Source organism: Leuciscus leuciscus (assembly GCF_965113295.1).
Source record: "Leuciscus leuciscus genome assembly, chromosome: 6".
Taxonomy (NCBI): Eukaryota; Metazoa; Chordata; class Actinopteri; order Cypriniformes; family Leuciscidae; genus Leuciscus; species Leuciscus leuciscus.
Genome location: NC_138730.1, coordinates 22,589,158 through 22,610,944, shown reverse-complemented (window position 1 = coordinate 22,610,944; position 21,787 = coordinate 22,589,158). Strand labels below are relative to the sequence as shown.

The 21,787-nt window shown below is 38.1% G+C and overlaps 1 protein-coding gene across 1 annotated transcript in view; it reads left to right on the top strand.

The window, feature by feature from the left end:
* Window positions 1–5,529: 5,529 nt before the first annotated feature.
* ntng1b (netrin g1b) overlaps window positions 5,530–21,787 on the top strand; it is a 65,130-nt gene continuing 48,872 nt past the window's right edge. Inside the window, 4 exon segments of the mRNA XM_082172839.1 lie at window positions 5,530–5,839; window positions 15,428–15,652; window positions 15,654–15,743; window positions 15,746–16,021. Of these exon segments, the coding sequence (XP_082028965.1) occupies window positions 15,608–15,652; window positions 15,654–15,743; window positions 15,746–16,021 (411 nt within the window). The 5' untranslated portion in view covers window positions 5,530–5,839; window positions 15,428–15,607.

Genomic DNA, 21,787 nt, shown 5'->3' with positions numbered 1-21,787 from the left:
AAGATTGGTATTTTTAAGAAGACACTCAGCACTCTGCAGTTTATTGAAAAAGCACTTCAAAATGGAAGTGTAAAAAAGGTTATAGAGGTTTAAGTTTACTGTAAAGCAAATGTACTCAACAACAACAACAAATATTTTATACAAAAAAAATTATGTTTTACAAAGTAATTTAGATTCTAAAATTGCTAGAAAAACAAAGCTATATATCTAACCAAGTTGTGTTCCAAATTTGAAGTTGATATCACAAAAATAAGCCCGCTAACAGGATCTAAAGTACCGTTTGCATGGTAAAGCAATGTCTAATTTTAAAACGTTTTTCACAGGATGAATTGTTTAAGCTTTTGGATGAATGAATATGTTGATTACATAAATATGTGATGCTGGCTGGATAGGAAAAAAAGGCGATTAAAAAACATGACAAGTGTACCGGGACACTGATAATTTACAGGCTACATCTCTAGTGAGCAACATGATGTCATTGTTCTCTAAAATGGCAATTGGCTATGGCTATGTAAGAATTTCAAACAACAAAGTTAGCCAAATAACATTTCTAGTGAAATTTTTCTACAATATCGCACAGTTGACATATAGTTGCTTTCTTTTCACTTATGTTTTACAGAAAACTGATTTATTTGGTTATATTATCACATACACATCTACAAAGCTTACTTGCACTGAGAGATGAAACCAGCAAATCACGACCCTCATGGGCATTGTAAAAAATAAATTGGCTTGATGAATTTCTATTCTGTGAGTGGCATGGCAAAAGGCATGGCAAAAACTCAGTTTTTCAGCAAATGCACTCTCCAATTAGCCCTCCCCTGTGGCGTCATCATTCATTATTTACGCTGGTGAAATCCACTTAATTCTACCTATTATAATGCTTGTATTGTCTCAAGTACTATGGTTCTTTTATAGTAATGCCAATTCAAGGTCAATTGTCCATGGCATTTAAATGATGAATGCTGCGGAGTCTGAGTGAGATGCGTTCACTTTGAAGAACAAATTGCTCGTTTCAGTTCTCTGGTTACTTTCTGCTTTGGTATCACAGTGAATATTAAAATAAAAAGGCATTTTTGAACTATGAGTATGTAGCTGTTTTTATTGTTTCTTCAGAAATATTTATCCTGCAATTTTTCACTCTGCTACGTTTTGAAGCATGTGTTTCCAGTCTCTTGATTGAACAATAATGTCAGTTTGAGAGATCTCAGAAATAAAAAATGATCAGATCACTCCTGCGGTCATGAGAAGAAGAAAAAAAGCAAGAAAAAGGATATTAAGAACTGGCACATCTCTGAAACTTCCTGTAGCAAGCCGACTGTGGCTAAATGGATGCACTCCTCACAGATTTTGCCTTTGTGAGAAAATGGCTGTAAGGAAGCTTCTGAAAAAGCCTGACCTTATGTTACGGCTGGAATTTGCTAGAAGCTATGTGAAAAGTGGAAGAAGTGGAAGAAGAATTTAAGATCTAATGAAACTAAAGTTGAGCTTAAGCATGAGGTATAAAGTTGCTGCCATAAAAAAAGTCCCTAATGAAAGGATCTAGAGGAATGTGAGTGCTAAAATGTTCTGCTCGTCAAAATAAAAGATGCCATCCATCATAGCAGGCAATATGGCTCAGGTGCCTGAGAGATGGGCATGATGTCTGCTCTTCACCAGCCAGAGTCAGACAGCTCACAAACACTTTATTCTGATTCTGCTCCAAAAATGAGATTTGTTATACTGCATGAAAAAAAGAAGACTTTTATCCTCATATCCCTTCTCTTAATTTAAAAATCCAAATTATAATGCTGCACCTGCCAATGAGGAGTACATTTAGACAATTCATCAGCCATATATGAAAGTGGCATTAAATCCTTTACTTTGCATATTAATAACTCAATCTCAGTTTCTCAGTACAGCTAAAACTAAAACTGAAATTAAAACATAATAAAACTATTTAGAAATTAGTATATGTGACCCTGGATCACAAAACCATTCACAAGTAGCACGGGTATATTTGTGTCAATAGCCAACAATACATTGTATGGGTCAAAATTATAGATTTTTCTTTTATGCCAAAAATCATTTGGATATTAAGTAAAGATCATGTTCCATGAAGATATTTAGTAAATGTTATACCATAAATATATAAAACATTTATTTTTGTGAGTGAATGCAGCATAATCACGAACATAAATGGACAACTTTAAAGGCGATTTTCTCAATGTTTCGATTTTTTTGCACCCTCAGATTCCAGATTTGTAAATAGTTGTATCTCGGCCAAATATTGTCCTATATCCTAATAAACCACATCAATGGAAAGCTTATTTATTCAGCTTTCCGATGTATAAATCTCAATTTAAAAAAATTGACCCATGTGACTGGTTTTGTGGTCCAGGGTCACATATTATATATAAATACAATGTTAAAAATAAAAACTAATAAAAATGACAAAAGCACACAAAAAAATAGCACACAAAAAAAAAAAGTAAAATATTAATAAAAAACGATATAAATACTACTAAAATGGGGACTATGTGAGAGACTATCATTTGCCCAGTTTGACTAAAACCATATGTTATATTTCAGTTTATAGTCACTATTGAAGAACTGTGCTTTATTTAGTTTGAATTTACTGTACTTTCTCAACTCAGTTTTGGACCCTGGTTTATGACCCCTCAAAAAATCTAAATTGTTTATATTAATCTTACCTTGTTTTAATACTCGAAAGGCAGAAAATAATCAGAGCGCATCCCTCGAGTGCCCTACTAGAAGGACACACGAGGAATCCTTATACCATACTACTACATTATATAACTGACAGCACAAGACACTAAAATAAAGACAGTTGCTAGGGGAAGGGACCAGTGGCCCAGTAGTGTTTCAGCATTGTTTGATACGATGATGTGTTTTCATGAAGTTTTCAGGTCTTACTCATCATGAAGCAACAAGAACAATGCAGCTCCCAGATGTCTCAACTGCACTCTGTGTTGCTTACATTGTGTGGGAGGTTGTAACTGATAAAAGCCATGGCAGGTGGGTTCCTCTTTGAAGCCAAACAAGGATTCAAAACTTTCCAGTCCCTCATAACAGGTGTCAGGCCAAAAAACAGGGAATTATGGTAAGTGATGCATGCAGAAGTCAACAAAACAACGACACAAATCAACCAAACAGCTTCAAACTTTCCGCTTAGTAAGGTAATCCAGTTGGAATAAATCAAAAGAGACTCGGCTATCAGAAAATATGGACAGTTAGCAGCAAAACACGAACACTGGCAGAATCCATAGATCCCATTATTGATCCAATCGAAGCAAACCATGCACTCAAATTCAGGATGTGAGCTCATGTGGCTGACTGGTACAGTAGCCAGTGGTTATGCTGATTCAATGATCAAAGATTTAATAGAAATGTCAAGTACAGCACAACGCTGACTGCAAGCAAAGGATGCACCTTCTGACGCTCACTGCTTCAGTCGAATGTTAATAGCTATTCAGGACTTGGCTGCTGCAAAATCCTCTTCATCAGAATGGAAATTGCCTTGCAACTTTTTAATGGGTTTATAGGGCTTTGTTGCATATAAATGGCTTAGGTAATCAATAACAATGAGTGCTTGTTGAGTCACACGCGAGATCACAAACACACTGGATCTCTATCAGCAAAGACATGATTTTAAAGTCGTTTGTATTTCAATGATAAATTCTCCATTTAGACTAGAGCCTGTTCTTTTAAATGTACACATTTAAACAAGCCGCACCAGTTGTTTCAATCTCTCTCATTCTCTTTAATACACACACAAACACATTTACCCACTCTCTATGTACCAAATCGTATCACCATACTGACGAAATCTAAATAGGAAATTATTGATGTCAACACTATAAAGGTATAGTTCGCCCAGAAATAAAAAATTCTGGCACTCATGTTGTTCCGAGCCTGTATGACTTTCTTCAAACACAAAAGAAGCTATTTTGAAGAATATATTTTTAACCAAAATGTTTGGGTTAACACTGACTTCCATTATATGGACAAAAACAACTAAGACATTTCTCAAAATATATTATTTTATGTTCCTCAGAGAAAAGAATCTCATTCAGTTTTGCATCAAGGTGTTTTTATTTGTTATTTTTGGGGGACTATCCCTTTAACCTTGCAATTCAGCTCACTCTTTTTCATGTGGTAACTGTCCACTCCACACCCTGAAAATGGAAATTTACAAATCCAACCTTTCATGTGATCTCATGTTGAACTTCTAATGATTTGTAGTTAAACATATGGCAAAATCATATGATGCAGTATGAGTACAATTTCCTCTCTTGTTGAGGAAAATCAATACATTTTCAAATTAATCAAATTCAGACAGTTCATGTTCTAGCAATGCATTTTTTCCAAGGTTAATTGCAACCCTAAACCTAACCAGGATTTATAGGATACATGAAGAGAGAATTTCAATGCAACAAATGTGAAACTGAGGCTGTCATGCACCAAAAAGGACAAAACATACCATAAAAATCCATATGATTTATTCACTATATTCCAAGTTTTCTAATGCCGTGTGACAGCTTTCAAATCTAGCACATTCAAATCTGCCTTGCTTATGATAGGCACAAGAATTTGAGGTACATTTGAATGTGAGAGATTTGAAAGCTAGCATATGGCTTCGGAGAGACTGCACTGGTATGAAACATGTCGTTTTTGGAGGTTGGGGTTGCCAGTTCTCATTTACTATATTCATAGCATAAGAAAACAAAACAAAAAATAATTTTCTTTGTGTGGTTGTATGATTTGATCTAAAAATCTGCAATATAAGGAAGATACTATGAAGAGAACATGCATGATTTTAACTGTTGTAGCCTATGTGGTAGTACAAACCAATAGTTTAAAATCTTGTTTTGCTGTAGAAACATTTTAACTTTACTTTGAGGTAATTTGCACTAAAAGCAACCCCATCTGTAAGTAAAGATACAGACTACAGAAGGTGTTGATGCTCGTGTGGAAGTGTCACTGCTGCTCATTCAACATGCGCGCTGAACGTGATCTGAGGAAAGAGGTTCATCATCAGTCCTAGGTCAGCAGAAAACAATATTTATTTAGTTATTTGTGTAAAAGGTCAGTATAACGCCAATTACTTTTTAAAAAATGTCTGCTTTTAGCGATCTAAGACTTCACGTGGATGCAGGTTTGAGAAAAAAAAGATCACCTTTTCATTAGCACTTTTATATTTGCTATTTATCAAATTAATGACTATTGAAATTCTTCAGGCTGGCTATTCTAATGAATCTATGTTTAGCAAAATCAACATCTGGTTGTTATTTTTTTTAATATAGCCTACTGAACTTAAATTCGTCCCATTGGACAAAATGTTAACCTGGATAGGCAGTCTTGATAGTAGGCTATGCATGTACAGTACAGGCATCTGGCAGTTTAACCTGTTTAAGCAGATGTCCAAATGTTCTCGCGGCTGCGGGCACTTTAGGACCCTGCGGAGAGCTTAAGTGCGCGGCTTGAATACGCTTCATTCCCTCAAACTTACATTTGGAGATGATCGCTTTCAGCAGGTTAGTTGTTCTCTCCCGGATAGGGTAGGTGAGCGCTGACAGCAACTAAATCTAACTGGAGTTTTGGCCGTATTGACTCGCATTTTACGGGCTGAGTTTAATTACAATGACTTTTTATTGAAAAGGCGGGACTTCATATCTGTAAAGTATTTTCAGCTTTCCGATGAACAGTTGACAGACGTGTAGGAGAACCTGTACGTTGCATTTAGTCAACTGCTGTGGAGTAAAATCTCTGGGACATGATCTGATCAGTAAAGACCGGATTCATTCATTGGATGTTTTCTGTCTGGAAAACTGTCAAGGTGGGTTATTTTTGTCGCTCGCATGTTGCATGAACCAAAAGAGTAATCATCATCTATGTGTAGGCATTTTCTCAGCATATCTGGAGGAAATCAATTGAGGCAGGTATACAAACTTACCGTTGTGTAATTTTCTATGCTTCCATGTGAAACAGATCGTTCAGGTGCTTTTTTCCCTGTGTAAATAGTTATTTTATTTCTGACGTAGGTACACCTCTAATTTGTCCAATAATCGATCTGAACGGGTTTATCAAAATGTAAAACTAAACTGCACAGGTCATCTATTCTTACTATTACACTGATAATATTTGCTTTTATATTTAAAAGGAATGCATATCGCATTTCCAATTTGTAATTCTTAACTTGAGCTCATATTCCATTACCTTTCCACGCCTCATGCGCACGAGCGTTCCAGCCAGGTGCGACATTGGTTAAGACATAGATCAACAATGTTTTGTCTCCGAATGAAGGTGTCTTATCTAGTTCTTTTTTTGTTAAAGTCTATTTCTTATAGTGCCTGTTGCACTTTTTCTTGTTTACACGTGTAAACAAAAAGGCGTTTAAGGTTTGATGCACCAATATTTTAAGTTTGAAAAAAGCCCTTTTTTTCTGTAGTTATTTAGAAAAACCTTTTTAATAATAAGAGTAACTGGCCATTAATCATGAATGTCTAAACCTTATAGGATGTTTTAATTAAATTCAAAAAGATGGATTTCAAAATCAATGCACATTTTGTTCCCTTAATGAGTATTCATTCATTGGCATTTGTTTCACTCTTAATTGGAGCTCAAAACAGATTTGTTACTTTAATTAAGTAAACTGGAAGGACCTGACTGTGTTGATCTCAGCGGTGTGGTAGTACATCAGTATGGGAATGCGAGTAGCACTTAATACCACATGTCACTTAGTGTGTGTGTCACTCAGAGCATGCAAACCTTTCAGGAAAGAGGTAGTTAATTATGTATGTTCCTTTGGTATGTGATGACGATGTGAAGCAAGCACAGGCTGATTGGCATTAATCGTGGAAAGGTTGATTCCTACAGGTCTAGAGGAACATTCCAAGCCCTTTTGATGTGTGAAGCTTTCCTCTAAAGTTTAGCAAGTAAAAAAAAATAAAATAAATTATGTACACTCTTAAAATAAAGGTTCTGTATTTTGCATGCATCTATGGTTCCATGAAAAACATTTATGGAACCTTTCCAATGCACAAATTGTTCTTTGTAGTGAAAAATGTCTCTTGATATTATTAAAATGTTCTTCACAAAAAGAAGGGAAAAAAAAGGTTACTATTCACTGAAAGGTTCTTGAACCCACTGAAATGGGTTTTGCTATGAAACATTCTTCTGGAAGCTTTATTTTTAAGAGTGTAGATAATTATTCGCTTTCTTACTGGCATCATTAACACTAGAGCAGATGCTAATCTGTCAGTTCAGAAACTGACAGAAAACAAAGCTTCACAACCTTAAAAAAGACCGCAAGGTGCTAAGTTGTTAGGGCTTGTTTCAATTTCAGCACCCGAACAGCTCCTGTCCCATTGCACACAAGGCTAACATATAAGCATTCAGTAATATGTGTCTGAGAGCAAGAAAACAGCGCATAGGGGGTTAAGGGAAAAATCAGGAATGATCAAGGCATGTCAGCAGCATTGACACTATGAGGGACAACAAGTATAGTGGAAAGACCACTGAGTAAATAGAAGTATCCACAGTGGTTTTACAGGGTACCTGAGAGTCTGTAACCAATGCGAGCCATGTGCAATGAGTGTCGACTGACTTAAAAATACTTAGGTATGCTTCAGTTGCCTGGGGAGTAAAATACAAGTGGACACAGGGGGGTGTTTTCAGAGTTTCTGAAAACAAAAAAAGTAGGAATGAAAAAATACCCAAGCCACCACTACACCTTTTTCTTGGACATATGGGACACTTGTAAATCATTCATGGTCCTTTTTTCATAGCAACATCTCTTATTTTCCTGCTGTTGGAATCCAGACGTAAAAATAAAATAAAAACTGCAGAAGAGAAATACTAGAATATTTCAAATGGTATTTGCCCCTCTTAAAGGAACAGTTCACCCAAAATATATAATTAACATGAAAATATTATATAATAATAATATGAAAATATATCATTTGTTCAACCTTATGTCATTTCAACCACACGCATTTTTTCTGTGAAACACAAAGGGAGACGTTTTGAAGAATTGAGTTCTCAAATTATCTAAAAAAAAAAAAAAAAATTAAATCTCTGAAATTACAATTAATAGGGACTGAAGCTTTCATAACTTACAAAAAAAAAAAAAGAGTGACAGAACCATAAAACTATCATAAAAGTGGTTCATACAACTCATGAACTGTATGAATTTGCAGTAGTTATTCACTGATAATATTTCCCTCAAAGGAGCTTCTAATTTCTCCTTTTCTATTTCAGGGAAGAATGAGTTTGGAACTTTTGGTTTCATCATCATCAGTATGATGGTCTTAAATGCTGATGCTTAAAAGTGAATTTAGTCACCACAACAATATAACTAAAATTAGGAAAGACGGATATTCGCTGCTGAATACTGCTGATTTAAATTAGCATTGGCCAATAACCATTATGGTACTGATATATATTACATCGCTATTTATAATGATATCAAGGCAGAGAGATAGGATGTTTTTTTTTTTTTATATCTCAATACATAGTTCGTGAGGAAGCCAACTCTGACTGATTTTGGAAAAACCCTCAGTTTATTTATGATGAGCTGGCACTTCCACAGTCTCCATTCATCTCTAGAAAATTCCAGGAAGCTCTCGTTCCTCTCTTATCAGCCTCCAATGTATTAGTTTTCTCTCTAATGCAAGCCTGATAAGCTCACACTTCTCAAATTCCTAGTGTTAAGTGCATGGAAAAAAGTCTCTCCCATCTCTACTGTAACCCAATCACAGGACTGGGAGTCTGAAGCTTTATCTGGATTAGGAGTGTGATAAAACACTTGTGTGATATCGGACCGCACCTTATCTATCCCTCTATCCATGACTGCCGCCTTTAACTTATCGCCTGTTCTTGCGCTTTAGAGCAGCCACTATTTCAGTCCTATTACTGACATTTTTTATGAAACTCATGATGCTGACGGCTATACAGTAATGTCTTATTAATCACATCCTGCCCCGTGCCGGGGGCTGAACGTGGTAATTGGCTCCTTGTTAGACATCAGCATGATTGACAAAGCACATTTAGAGGCTGCTCTGTCTCATCCATCATGGCTCGTCCCCCAATTTGAGGGGGCACGGACTTAATCAAGTCAACCAATCATACCCCACCATCAAGGATTCCTTGTTTTGATGGATATGATGGAGGAGTCCAATCTGAGACCTGTTCTGTGATACTGTATGGCCAATGCGTGCCTCATTGATTTTAAATGATTGATAGTTACTAATACACCGTAAAAAGTGAAAAAGTTACTCTAAAGGGCTTGCTCTCCCAGAAAATGTACTCACCCTCATGTTTGACTGACTTACTTCTGTGGAACACAAAAGGAGATGTTTAGCAACATGTTCACAATTCTCTTTCCCATACAATGAAAGTGAAAGGTGAAAAAGCATCATAAAAGAAGTAGCTTCGATTTAGGTCTGTTCACACCAAGAACGATAATTAAGACAATTAAGATAGCAATATTAGTGTCCAAACCAATGGAGCATTTTCTGTCTAAAAGTGCACACTGCAGGTACTGTATGTTGTCTGTTGCTTTAAATGTTCAAGCTCATATAAGTCAGGTGGATTCTGATTGGCTCTCAATGATTATATTGTTCATCAGCTAGAAAAAATTACAACGATAATGTTCCTTTGTGCCGTTATAGTCTTGGTTACAACAGTAACAGTTCCCTATCTGTCAAGTCACTTTGCCATAACAGCTTAACCTTGTTAAGAGGTTTTGGCGGTGCAGATGTCCACCCAACATCGTAACCTACTCACCACCCCACGTAAGCTATGTAGTTATTTGTACCCTGCGCAGACAGGGAGGACTTACCATGGAATTAGGTTGCTTCAACTGGTCTTTTGACCTTTTCTCTTAAAAAAAAAAAAAAAAAAAAAGATGTTTCATTAAACAAAGTTTGGAAGGAGCAAATAATCAAATAATCAATCCAATTAACAATCTTCATGTCTATCCTATCAGCATGAGAGGAAGACTCACCTACATTCCTCTACAGTTTTTCAGCATCCCTCCACCACCCCGACTCCTCACTCTTGGCTTGTTCCTTCCACAGCCAGGAATAAGGGGGGAGTACTCTGGGTTCAGGCCGAGTACCAAGCCCGGAGCCCTCTCCTCGGACAGCACGCCAAATATGCATACCATTTATTCTATCCAACTTATTTGTAAGTGTGAACGCATGAATAGCTCACAGCTGTGCAGACCAGAATTAGTGCTTGGGAAGCACTCTTTCTCCTAGAGATACTACGGTGACCACATCCGGCCTTAAGGGAGGTTAATATGTGGAATACTTCATATAGACTTACCAACCAGGAAATACAACACATGGAAAGAAGTCCCTGCGGTAGGTCCTAGATGAAAAGGGAGGAACCACTACAAATGCAGTGACTGGCGGCAGAGACTGAGCTCTGCCTAGTGGAAGACACGTGTTTACCTTCAGAGAAACCATATCATGGACAATACATCATATGGGATTACCTTCATGGAATCGTTACATATGGAGAACCTAGCCCAAGTATACGGGCTGACTTGAAAGGGCATGCATCATGAGTATTGGGCCTGACGTCATATTCCTCCACTCAATTCGACTGCTGCAGTGTGCTGAGGGAAAATTAATTTAGGGTTTGCCAGTCCGGGGAACAGGAACGTGGACAAAAAAGCACAAGTTATCACCTCAGGGAGGGGAAAGGAGCTGTGTCCAAGCGATACACCCGGCCCGTTCTCCGTAACTTAACTCTTCGTACCCAATAGCACACAGGAAACAACTGGCTCAACCTGGGGATTCTAAAATCTTGCGAAAGTATTGGGTGTTGCCCAGCCTGCTGCTTTACAGATACCTGTTGGAGAGGTGCCATTTGGTAGGACCCCAGAGGATGCAACACTTCTCGTGGAGTGGGCACGGACTCCTAAGGGTATGGTAAGGGTATACTACTGGTATGCCAAGGCAATGGCATCCACAATACAATGGGCCATCCTCTGTTTGGAGACAGCCTTTCCCTTCTACCGTCCACCAAAACAGACAAAGAGCTGCTCAAAGCTTCTGAGGCTCTGCATGCGGTCCAAGTACACACGCAGGACGCATACTGGACACAGCAACAAGGCTGAGTCTGCCTCATCCTGAGGCAGCGCTTGCAAGCTCACCACTTGGTCCCTAAAAGGGGTAGTGGGAACTTTGGACACCTAGCCCGGCCGGGGTCTCAGGATCACCTAAGAGAATTCCAGACCGAACTCAAGGCACGTTTCGATGACAGATAACGCCTGCAGGTCCTCAACCATATTGATGGAATTGAGCACGGTCAGGAGTGCCACCCTCAAAGAGAGGGCACATAGCTCTACTGACTTCATAGGCTCAAAAGGAGCTCCCTGTAGGCCAGCAAGACTACAGAGAGATCCCATGAGGGAATAAAGCGTGGCCTAGGAGGATTTAACCTCTTGGTGCCTCCGAGGAATCTAATTACCAGGTTGTGCTTTCCTAAAAACGTATCATCCATTGCGTCATTACAGGTTACGCCTGTAGTGTAACTCGTCATGAGAGTCCGTCCGCTGTGTGATTGAGTTAGTCTGGGATGTGGGTAGCCTGCAGCGACTTCTGTCTGTTGCACATGGCAGTCTGACACATCTGTTGTGACCACAACATGCAGTACACTTGTTCTAGGGGAACCCCTGCCTCTAGAAATGCAAGGTCTGTCAAAGGGCTAAATAAGCGATGGCTGTGATGGCCACGCGATGTGTGCCCCTGCGCAATACCCATCTCAGGATTCAAGTCTGTAGCCAATGCTGAGGCAATCTCATATGCACCACCTTAAACACGGCGTAACCGCCGCCAAGGATGCCATATGCCCCAGGTGCCTCTGAAATAGTTTCTGTGGAACCGCTGTTTTTTTTTTTTCAGAATGTTTTCAGGGAGTTCAGCATCGACTGAGCACGCTCACTCATGAGACGTGCTGTCATGTTGACCGAGTCCAACTCCATCCTGAGAAAAGAGATGCTCTTTACTGGGGAGAGCTTACTCTTTTCCCAGTTGACCTGAAGCCCCAAGCGGCTGAGGTGTCTGAGCATCAGGTCCCTGTGTGCGCACAACAAATCTTGAGAGTGAGCTAGGATCAGCCAGTCTTCGAGACAGTTGAGAATGCGAATGCCAACTTCACTTAAGTGTCTGAACATGAGGATACCGAACATGACGGTAAGTCTGTGTCCTTCATGTCCGGGCTGCGAACTATGTGACTCAGAGAATAAGGAAGTTGCTGTTTCTTAGAAATTTTGGGTACCGCTGACACTTGGGTGAGTGGCGGAACAAAAAAAGAAATGAAACCAAATATTCTCCACCTCACCCTCCACTGGTTCTTAGTGCTTGCCTGACAAGCGGGCTGTTGGCTCATGCTGCAGCGGAGCCTATGTGGCAGCCTCAGGCAGACGCCCTTGGCAACAAGCAGACGATGACCTTCATCACTCGGAGAGCAAAGTTGGTCGCCGAGCGCAGTTCCTGCATCAATCCCAGCTTAGAAATATCCTTGAGCAGCTCTTTTAGAGCTTCAGCCTGATGGATCTGCAGGATGGCCATGGCATGCTGGCCAGAGGCAGCTAGTCCAGCAGCTCTGTAAGCCTTCGCCGTTAGAGATTAAGTGAACTTACAGGCCCTGACGGGAGTCTGGGAGGATTCTGGCAGGTCGCGGCGTTTTGCAGGCATAAATGCACAGCAACCGCATGATCCACTTATGGAACGTCCATCCATATACCCCCTGGCCATCCCACCGTCGAGGGAAGTGAGGGTGGAAGAACTTGTGAAGTGGGACTAGGCAGTGAAAGGTGCCCTCCATAACTTTGTCAGCTCTTCATGCACTTCTGGGAAGAAAGGCACTGGGACAGGGTGGGGCAGGGCATGGCATGGCATGGCGGTAGGTCACGCTCCGAACCCAGAAACCAATCATCCAGCCGCAAGTGCTCAGGACAAGCATGGCTGCCAACTCAGACTCAGACTCAGCATCAGACTCAGAAAGAGCGACCACATCCGAGGGTAGAGGTCCAGCCAAGCCTTCAGTGTCAAAAGTTTAGCCTTGGATGAAAAATGGTCAAAGTCATCTGGGAGCTCTCAACATGCAAGACGAAGAACAGGAGGCCCCTGGAGACTGACCCAGCAGAAACGCTTCCTTTGCCCTCGCATCGCCCTCAGCGCTAGCCGGCGCAGCCTTGTGAGGCTCTTCTCTCTTACCAGAAAAGAGAGTCGCAATTGCAGTGTTGCCATTGTCATGTTCTTGCAAATATGGACATGAGCAATCCACGAAAGCTGTCTCAGCGTGTTTTCGATGCAGACACGCACGACAAAGATTGTGGCCATCCAAGGATGAGAGATATGAACCGCACCCAGAAACACACTGGTGGATAAGCATCTTTAAAAAGACGCTCTCTGTCTTTGCTTGCTCTTTTATATGAAACTGCTCTTTCAGGCTTGCTGAAGCACCCAGGTGAACATTTTCCATGCCCTCTCCACGAGAAAGACCATTACAATACGCTGTCACACCAGCAATTCACTTTCTTTCCAGAGGATGAATAGATTGAGCTTGGGTATAGGTGACACTCACTCGGCTCCAAAGAACAAATCTGGATGAGTGATGCACATCGTCTCCCTTTTTTAACCGTATGTTCAGTGGGAGTGCCATGCAAATTCCACTCACCAATTCTCATTGACCTTTTCTCGAAGTTTCAGAGGAGTTTGGGGCTACCAAGTGCGACCCCTAGTGTCGAAGTTGAAGTGACTGAGAGATAGGGATCTTATCCTCATAGTTGTGGTGTGGACTTTGCTACTCCCATAGAGTTAGGACAATAATAACAACTTTATAGTTATAGTTATCGTCCTTCGTGTGAACAAGCCTTTACTTACATGCTATATCTCAAGTCTTCTAAAACCATATGATAGCTTTGCATGAGGAAAAGGCAGACATTTATTAAAAGTCATTGTTAATTGATAATCTGTTCCTCCAGAGCACATTTAAAATCTCGTTAATGTTCATGTATATTAAAGTATATTGCGTTAAAATGTGTGTCACACCAGGTTTGACGTAAGTGATGCCAAAGGTCATTGTTTATTATGTCTTGTATCTGATCCCAATGTACCAAATTGTAACATGTGCATATTTAAAACAAATATCACACCAATGAAAATTAAGAGCTATGACAGATGTGAGATTTTATGAACACCAACTTAAAGGAGCCGTATGTAAGATTGTGGCCAAAACTGGTACTGCAATCACTTTCAAATTACTGTAGAGCGGTGTATCCCCTCCCCCTCCCCCTGATTCGAGGTTGCCAGATAGGCTGCAGTATCCAGCAGGAACGTAGGCTGCTACGTAGCTGTGGTAACTAGAGCAGAGCTGGCAACCCCGATGCCGAAACACTACTGACTTCGTGATTGGTAGATAGCCGGAGGGTGGAGCTTCAGGCCAAAACACAACATGACAACATCAACATCAGTTGAGGGCTGCAACTTCACTTTTTAAATGACAATATCCTGGCCGGACTACTGTTGTCAGTGATATAAGTATTTGAAATGAACATGATTTCTTAATGTCTAGTGACATATCAGGGCCATTTTATGATTAATTGAAATACATTTCTTACATACAGCTCCTTTAAATGTCCGTCTGTTCATCACACAAAGTAATCAAATTACTTTAGAAGATTTAAATGCAGTGCTTGACTCATATAGACAACTTTGATGAAACTTTTATGATACTTATTTTGCCAAATTTTGAGCTTAACAGCCCCTCACAGGCTGACAGCTATTTCAACCTGACTTGACTCTTAAAAATGACTTTCATTTGCTGTAACCTTTGGCCTGGTTAATTCAGTCATATCAAATAAATCCAATTAAATATTTCTTACTTACTGTATATAAAACCAGTTACTTTTATGTTATCACATGAAGCACATTTTAGGCCACCTGACAAAATATTTTTCGCAGTGTAGCACTATAACAAGGGCCTTTGTCTCTGACATTAAAAGGCCTATGAAATGCATTAAGGTCTATAAAATATGAAGTATGCATACCATTTCTATATCTAGAAAAAAAATAATGACCTCATTCCGCCACTGCTTGCCTCACACTAGGACAGAATTTTTGAAATCTCAAATTGCTGAGAGACTATTGAGAGTTGCACGTTGGAGAGATGTGCAGACTTAGACGGTCTATTTGTGCCTGCAGGGATATTTGGCTATTTGTCTTCCGTAATAAGCAGATATTTTTAGGATATTTCTCTATGAAGTCTCTCTCAACAATAGAAAGCACTTGACCTGCACCTCCTCACCTTTTCCACTGGGCTCCTCGTTATTTGCACAACACCAATCCTGACAGCTCCTCCAATGATACACTCTTGTTTTCATCTTCTTTGTTCTTATCCTCCACAGACTGCGGAGAGCACTCTGGAAATGGCGATGGACAGGCAGATGATCTTAAATGGCCTCCACTAATGGCTTCAAGAAGGAATTAATATCATTCTTTCACACCGGTGACCTGCACTTACCGCAACTTTGTCAAAACACGTTCAAGAGCCCCTGCAATACAATCAGACAAAAAGAAACAAATAAATGAAATTAGAGCAGCCTAAGGAAGCTGAGTCAAAGCTGGCACTGATGCCGGCCTCTTCTCCTCATTAAAGTTCAGTGTTACCACAGAGGCAGTCTGCCTCGTCACCCTCTACCTGCTTATAATTTATCAGACTCCATTTAATGAGGCATCAAAAGAAAGGCGCAACCATGTACTTGCTGCTAGTGCTTGTACTACAGGCCCTGTGGGTGAGTTGGTGTCACGCCACGCAGCATTACCCGGCTTCATGGGGGCACTATGATGTTTGCAAGTCCCAGGTTTACGCGGAGGACCGCCTGGCCTGGCATTACATGGCCTGCCAGCCTGAAGCCACTGATATGACCAAATACCTGAGAGTGTCTCTGGACCCACCCAACATTACCTGTGGAGACCCACCTGAAATGTACTGTGCCCTGGTGAGTTTGAAACAGTTTTATGAACTTATTGATGGGTGTCAAAGAAACCATTTAACTGGTTAACATTAGGCAAAACACACTTCATTGCCTATATTATTACATGGCTGAATACTTGATGCTTATTGATCAATTGTGATAAATTATTGATCAATGCAGCAGTCAAAGTTTTTGTATAGTGAACAGTGCTAAAATTATACATTTAAACATTGTCACACAGGCAATCAATTTCCTACATAGCTTTCTAGCTTCCTGTCATATCAATCCACAGTCAATTTCTACTGAGTTTCAATTTCATGCCCCTTTATTTATTTGATATGTAGCCACATAATAAGCAGTATAATGTACATACGTCTTGAAAGTGTGGGGTCAGGATTTTTTTTTGTTTGTTTGTTTAGAACTCGCTTCACAAAGTGACAGTAAAGAAATGTATAATGTTTAAAAACAGATTTTTAAATGCTGTTTTTTAAACTTTCTATTCACCAAAGAGTCCTGAAAAAAGTATTACCGTTTCCACAAAAAAAAAAAAAAAATTAAGCAGCACAACTGTTTTCAACTGTGATAAGAATGAGAAACGTTTCTTGAGCAGCAGATCAGCATTTCAGAATGATTTCTGAAGGATCATGTGACACTGAAGACTAGAGTAATGATGCTGAAAATTCAGCTTTGCATCACAGGAATACATTTTGATATTTTAAAATATATTAAACATGAAAACATTTTAAAATATATTAAAATATTAAAATCTAAAAAAGTTATTTTTTGTAATAATAATAATAATAATAATAATTCACAATTTTAGCAGCAAATTAAATTAAATTAAATTAAATTAAATTAAATTAAATTAAATTAAATTAAATTAAATTAAATTAAATTAAATTAAATTAAATTAAAGGGCAAAATAGGTGACACATATAAACTTTCATCCATGCTTGGTGTACACTGAAAGAAGGCAAGGTCATAAATGTTCTTTAAATATTAATTTATTTCATGCTCACTGAATTCACAACATATTCTGTGAAAATCTCACAGATGGTCAACAGAACTGCAGCAAGATGCTCATATGCTTGCATGATAAGTACAGTTAATGTCAGAATTTTATGAACATAAAATGTTCATACAAAAATATTTTCCATTCCATTATAATCCATTAGATCTTTTTCGTTGAGACAGCTTTCAATGACATTTACAACAAACTATGGATCAGCAAATCAACCCAAAGAAAGTGCGAGAGACTCTTGGCATGTAGAGTGACAGATCACCTGATATAAGTGAAATGTCAATTATTTAACATGTTTGAAGGTAATGTATTTTATTCATGAGGGGCTTTATACAGAAGTGCATCCAAGAAATAGTGTCAAGCAGTGATAAACTTTCAGAAAGCGGAATGCCGTAAATGGACCTTTGGTAGCTGTGTACAGGAGAGACAGGGGCTAGTTGTCACATGGGCTGAACCATAAGGATTTGAGTTAAAACTAAAAATTACATCACATTGTAATTTAGAATATTTTTGTGAACTCCAACATTATATTTTTAATGGTGACCGTAAACAAAAGTATAATTTTACAAGTCGGGCAAGTAATTTAATGAATTATAAATAATATATTATTTATAAATGTAATAAAATCACATGTTGGCCAAAACAATTATTTGTTTTGTTTTGTTTTGTGTTTCATAGTTATGGAAGCTCGTTTCCACCACGGAATAAAACACACATAAAAAAATTGCAATAACCTTTTTTTTTTTTTTGTCACAATTCACATTTACATTTACATTTATTCATTTAGCTGACGCTTTTATCCGAAGCGACTTACAATTGCTATATATGTCAGAGGTCGCACGCCTCTGGAGCAACTAGGGGTTAAGTGTCTTGCTCAGGGACACATTGGTGTCTCACAGTGGATTCGAACCCGGGTCTCTCACACCAAAGGCATGTGTCTTATCCATTGCACCACCACCACCACACAATTCAGATTTTTTTCTCGCAATTGCAAAATTATTCCGCGCCAGAAAAAGGCTTTCCTACATAAAGGTGTTTTTGGCTAAATGTAAATGGTAAAGCAATTAACAGCCAGGTTCTCCTTGTGATAACTTACACCATATAGTGTGGCCATACCCCTCCCCCACCCCACATCAACCCTACCTTACAGCAAATTTCTTTCAAAAATAAACCAACCCCGAGAAATATTCACTGGATTAAAATAGACTAGTTGTCACATTACTAGACAACATGTTTCCTCTACTACATTGTTATGATGAAAAATATGTCTCTGTCATTTTTCTCAGGATTTATACCCAATCCCAATCCCAATCACACAATCTGACAACAAACTGACAGTCAGTCTAATGAACGTCAGCATTACAGTGGGGCCATGCCTCAGGCCATTCTAACTTATGTAAGGTCAGCATCATTTGAGGTAACAAGCCAGTCATGGAGGTCCATGTTGATAAAACATGGACCAGTAAAACAATGAGAGCTGATTTTTTTTCTACTCCATCGTGCCTTGGGGGAAGTGAGGTTGGGGAAACAGGGGTGTCATGTAACAGCAATGAGGAGTTATGTGTTAAGTGCAGTGCTCAAGGGCACAATAGCAGTGCTCGGTGGTTGGTGGTACAAAACACAGAGTATCTTGTTACTCAGCAATATTTTCTCTTGATGCCTCATTAGGCTTTTTATAGTGGGAGGCGAGTGCTATATTTCTGATATAATTACACAGTTAAACTAATTTACTAACTGCACACCATGGCTTCAATCCATTAAAAGATTCAATCAGTTGTGTTTGCTAAGAAGCTTAAACTTCCTGGCATGATCAAATATGATAAAGGGAAAAGGAACAGCAGATGGTTAATTTAAGATGCTATCAAATTTTTATGAGTAACCCCCTAATGTGAGATAGAAAACACAGATGACTGGTGTAAAGTAAACAAGGAAATAAAGCACTGATGTGGGCCCCATCCCAACATGCTCAACAGTTCACCTTGTGTAGAACATAAATTACTTATTTTCATCGTACTTTTGATAAACTAAATTCCAATTCTAACGAAAAAGAAAACTATGAATTTATATCTTAAAATTCGCAATTGCATGTTATAGTCAGAACTGCAATATACAGGTGCTGGTCATAAAATTTGAATATCATCAAAAAGTTGATTTATTTCAAGAATTCAACTTAACAAGTGAAACTAATATATTATATAGACTCATTACATGCAAAGCGAGATATTTCAAGCTTTTATTTGTTATAATTTTGATGATTATGGCTTACAGCTTATGAAACCCACGAAATAAAAATCCCAGAAAATTTGAATATTACATGAAATCACACAGTAATACCATGATCATTGAACCAGGTTTTGGTTCTTTTGGTAGTGTGGGCAGGTGCAAATCCTGCTGGAAAATTAAGTCAGAATTTATGAGTTTATATCTTACAGCTCAGACTTTCTAACTTGCAATTGTGAGTTTATATCACGCAGTTCTGACTTTCTAACTCACAATTACAAGTTTATATCTCGAAATTCTGAAAAAAAATCAGAACTGTGACATGTAAACTCGCAATTTCGAGATAAAAAAATAGAATTGCGAGATAAGTCTCAATTATCTTTTTTATTTTTTATTCTGTGGCGGAAACAAGCTACCATAGTGGAGCCATCTTTTCGCTTACATGAGATAAAGACATATAGTATAACATAATAGTAATATAATATAAGCTGCATAATAAAATAAGTTGTATCCTTTATGGAGCAGACATACTGTATTATGGTTCACTTTTACTTGGTTACAGATTTATTTATCTAACTTTATTACAGATTTATTTATCTAACTTTATTAATCATGGCTGACTGTTTATGACGTATTTCTACAGTTGCATCAGAAACAGTTTTGCTTGAGTATGATGCTGCATTCACATCAATAGGTGTGGGTATTAGTCCAAGATGACTGTTGTATCAATCAGCACAACAAAAGCAATAGAAAATGACTGACTGCACCTTTAAATATGGCAGAGGTAAATATTTAAACGCTAAGTGCACTAAGTGCAAATAGCTATAGTTGCTATTTATTTATTTATTTATTTATTTATTTTCTTTGCACTAAGTGTAAATAGTAGTTAGATGATATTTATACTTGGTGCAAATAGTGGCTGATGCAATTTGCACCTCAGTGTATTGTAGTTCATTATAAAACAGTATGTGATAATAACAACATATTCTGTGTATATGATGATATTGATTAAAATCATAAATGGATGCTCTCTTATTGGGATATTACTTGTCCGTGCCCCTAAAGCCCTTCCCTACACGTACCCCTAACCCAACCCGAAAATCAGTTTATTCCCAAATACCCACTGGGCACTTTACTTCCACTTTTCAAATACTTTCTTAATTTTTATTTCAAATAAATACCTCTCCGAGCTGATACATGATGGGATAAGGGAGAAGAATGAGTTTGGAAAAATTATATCCTGGGTCGTTCCTGGACACCTTACATTGCGCTGTTATCAGATGAGTTTCTTTTGTCATTTTGTCTGGCTCAACTAGACACTGGTGGATGAAGTTAGTGTAAATAGCCTCTGCCAGCAAGAGAGGACAAAGCTGGATATTTGCACTTGGTGTAAGGACACTCCATTATAAATCTCCATTAAGCATTTGTATTATAAAACATAGGCATTATTATGAGAAAAGTCAATGTGACTCCTCTGTCTATAAGTGAACAACAGTGTGTATTTAAGATAATTTACTGTTTCTCGAATATTTAGTATGTCTGTGGGGAACTATGACTCAAATTTATCTTATTGAAGTTACTGTTTTCCTGAAGATCTTAGATTTCAGAAAAGTCTGCCCACAGGTAGATTCATGACAGGAATTTTAAGTAGCTTGCGGTGCAAGACTTTAAACGTTCCGGCGGAGAGAGATTGTTTAAAATAATCTAAGCTAAAAACACAAAAGGCATCTCATGAGCCCAGCCAGCAGTTATATTCCAATGTGGATCAGTAGTATCGTCTCTAATATCACTAAAGAGAAGGGAAGCTTGTCTCATGGTCACTGCATATTGCATTTGCATAATCAGTACACTGCATAGAAAATAAGTATGGAAAATCCTTGGAGTGGTGCAGCCATCTCTAGACTTCATATTAATATTAAATAAATTATTTATGTTAATTTTATATTAAGATTTATATAATACAATATAAAAAGACAAGAGATTTACCATAAAACCATTTACCTTACCATAAATATTGAACATGTTTAACTGTTTGGTAACTTACAGTTAACCAATTAACAGGTTTTTACTGTAGCATTTTTATTCATGGGATTCATCCGGTCCCTTTCCACAGGTGTATAAAATTAAGCACCTAGATTATGAATGCAGACAGCATTGTGCTTGATTAATACACCTGTGGAAAGGGACCGGATGAAATCCATGAATAGTTTTTAAAAATAAATATTACATTTTAGTTTTTTATTATTATATTTTATTTTGTAATAAATCAAAAATCTGATAACTGAATTTTCAGGAATTGTGTGAACTGACTAAATATATGTGAATGCATAATTTAACTGATGAACAGTTATAAAAGATACAATTTTTAGAAGCCATTTTGGATACCATTTCTGAGACGACAGTTTCCCCCAGTTTCAATGGCCATAATGCTGCTGGACATAGTGTTCTTAGTATTATGACATTGGACACTATTATTACAAAGAGAAAACAAAAAAAAATTTTAGACCAATAATTTGTGCTTTCTAAATATTACCTCACTCTATATGAAG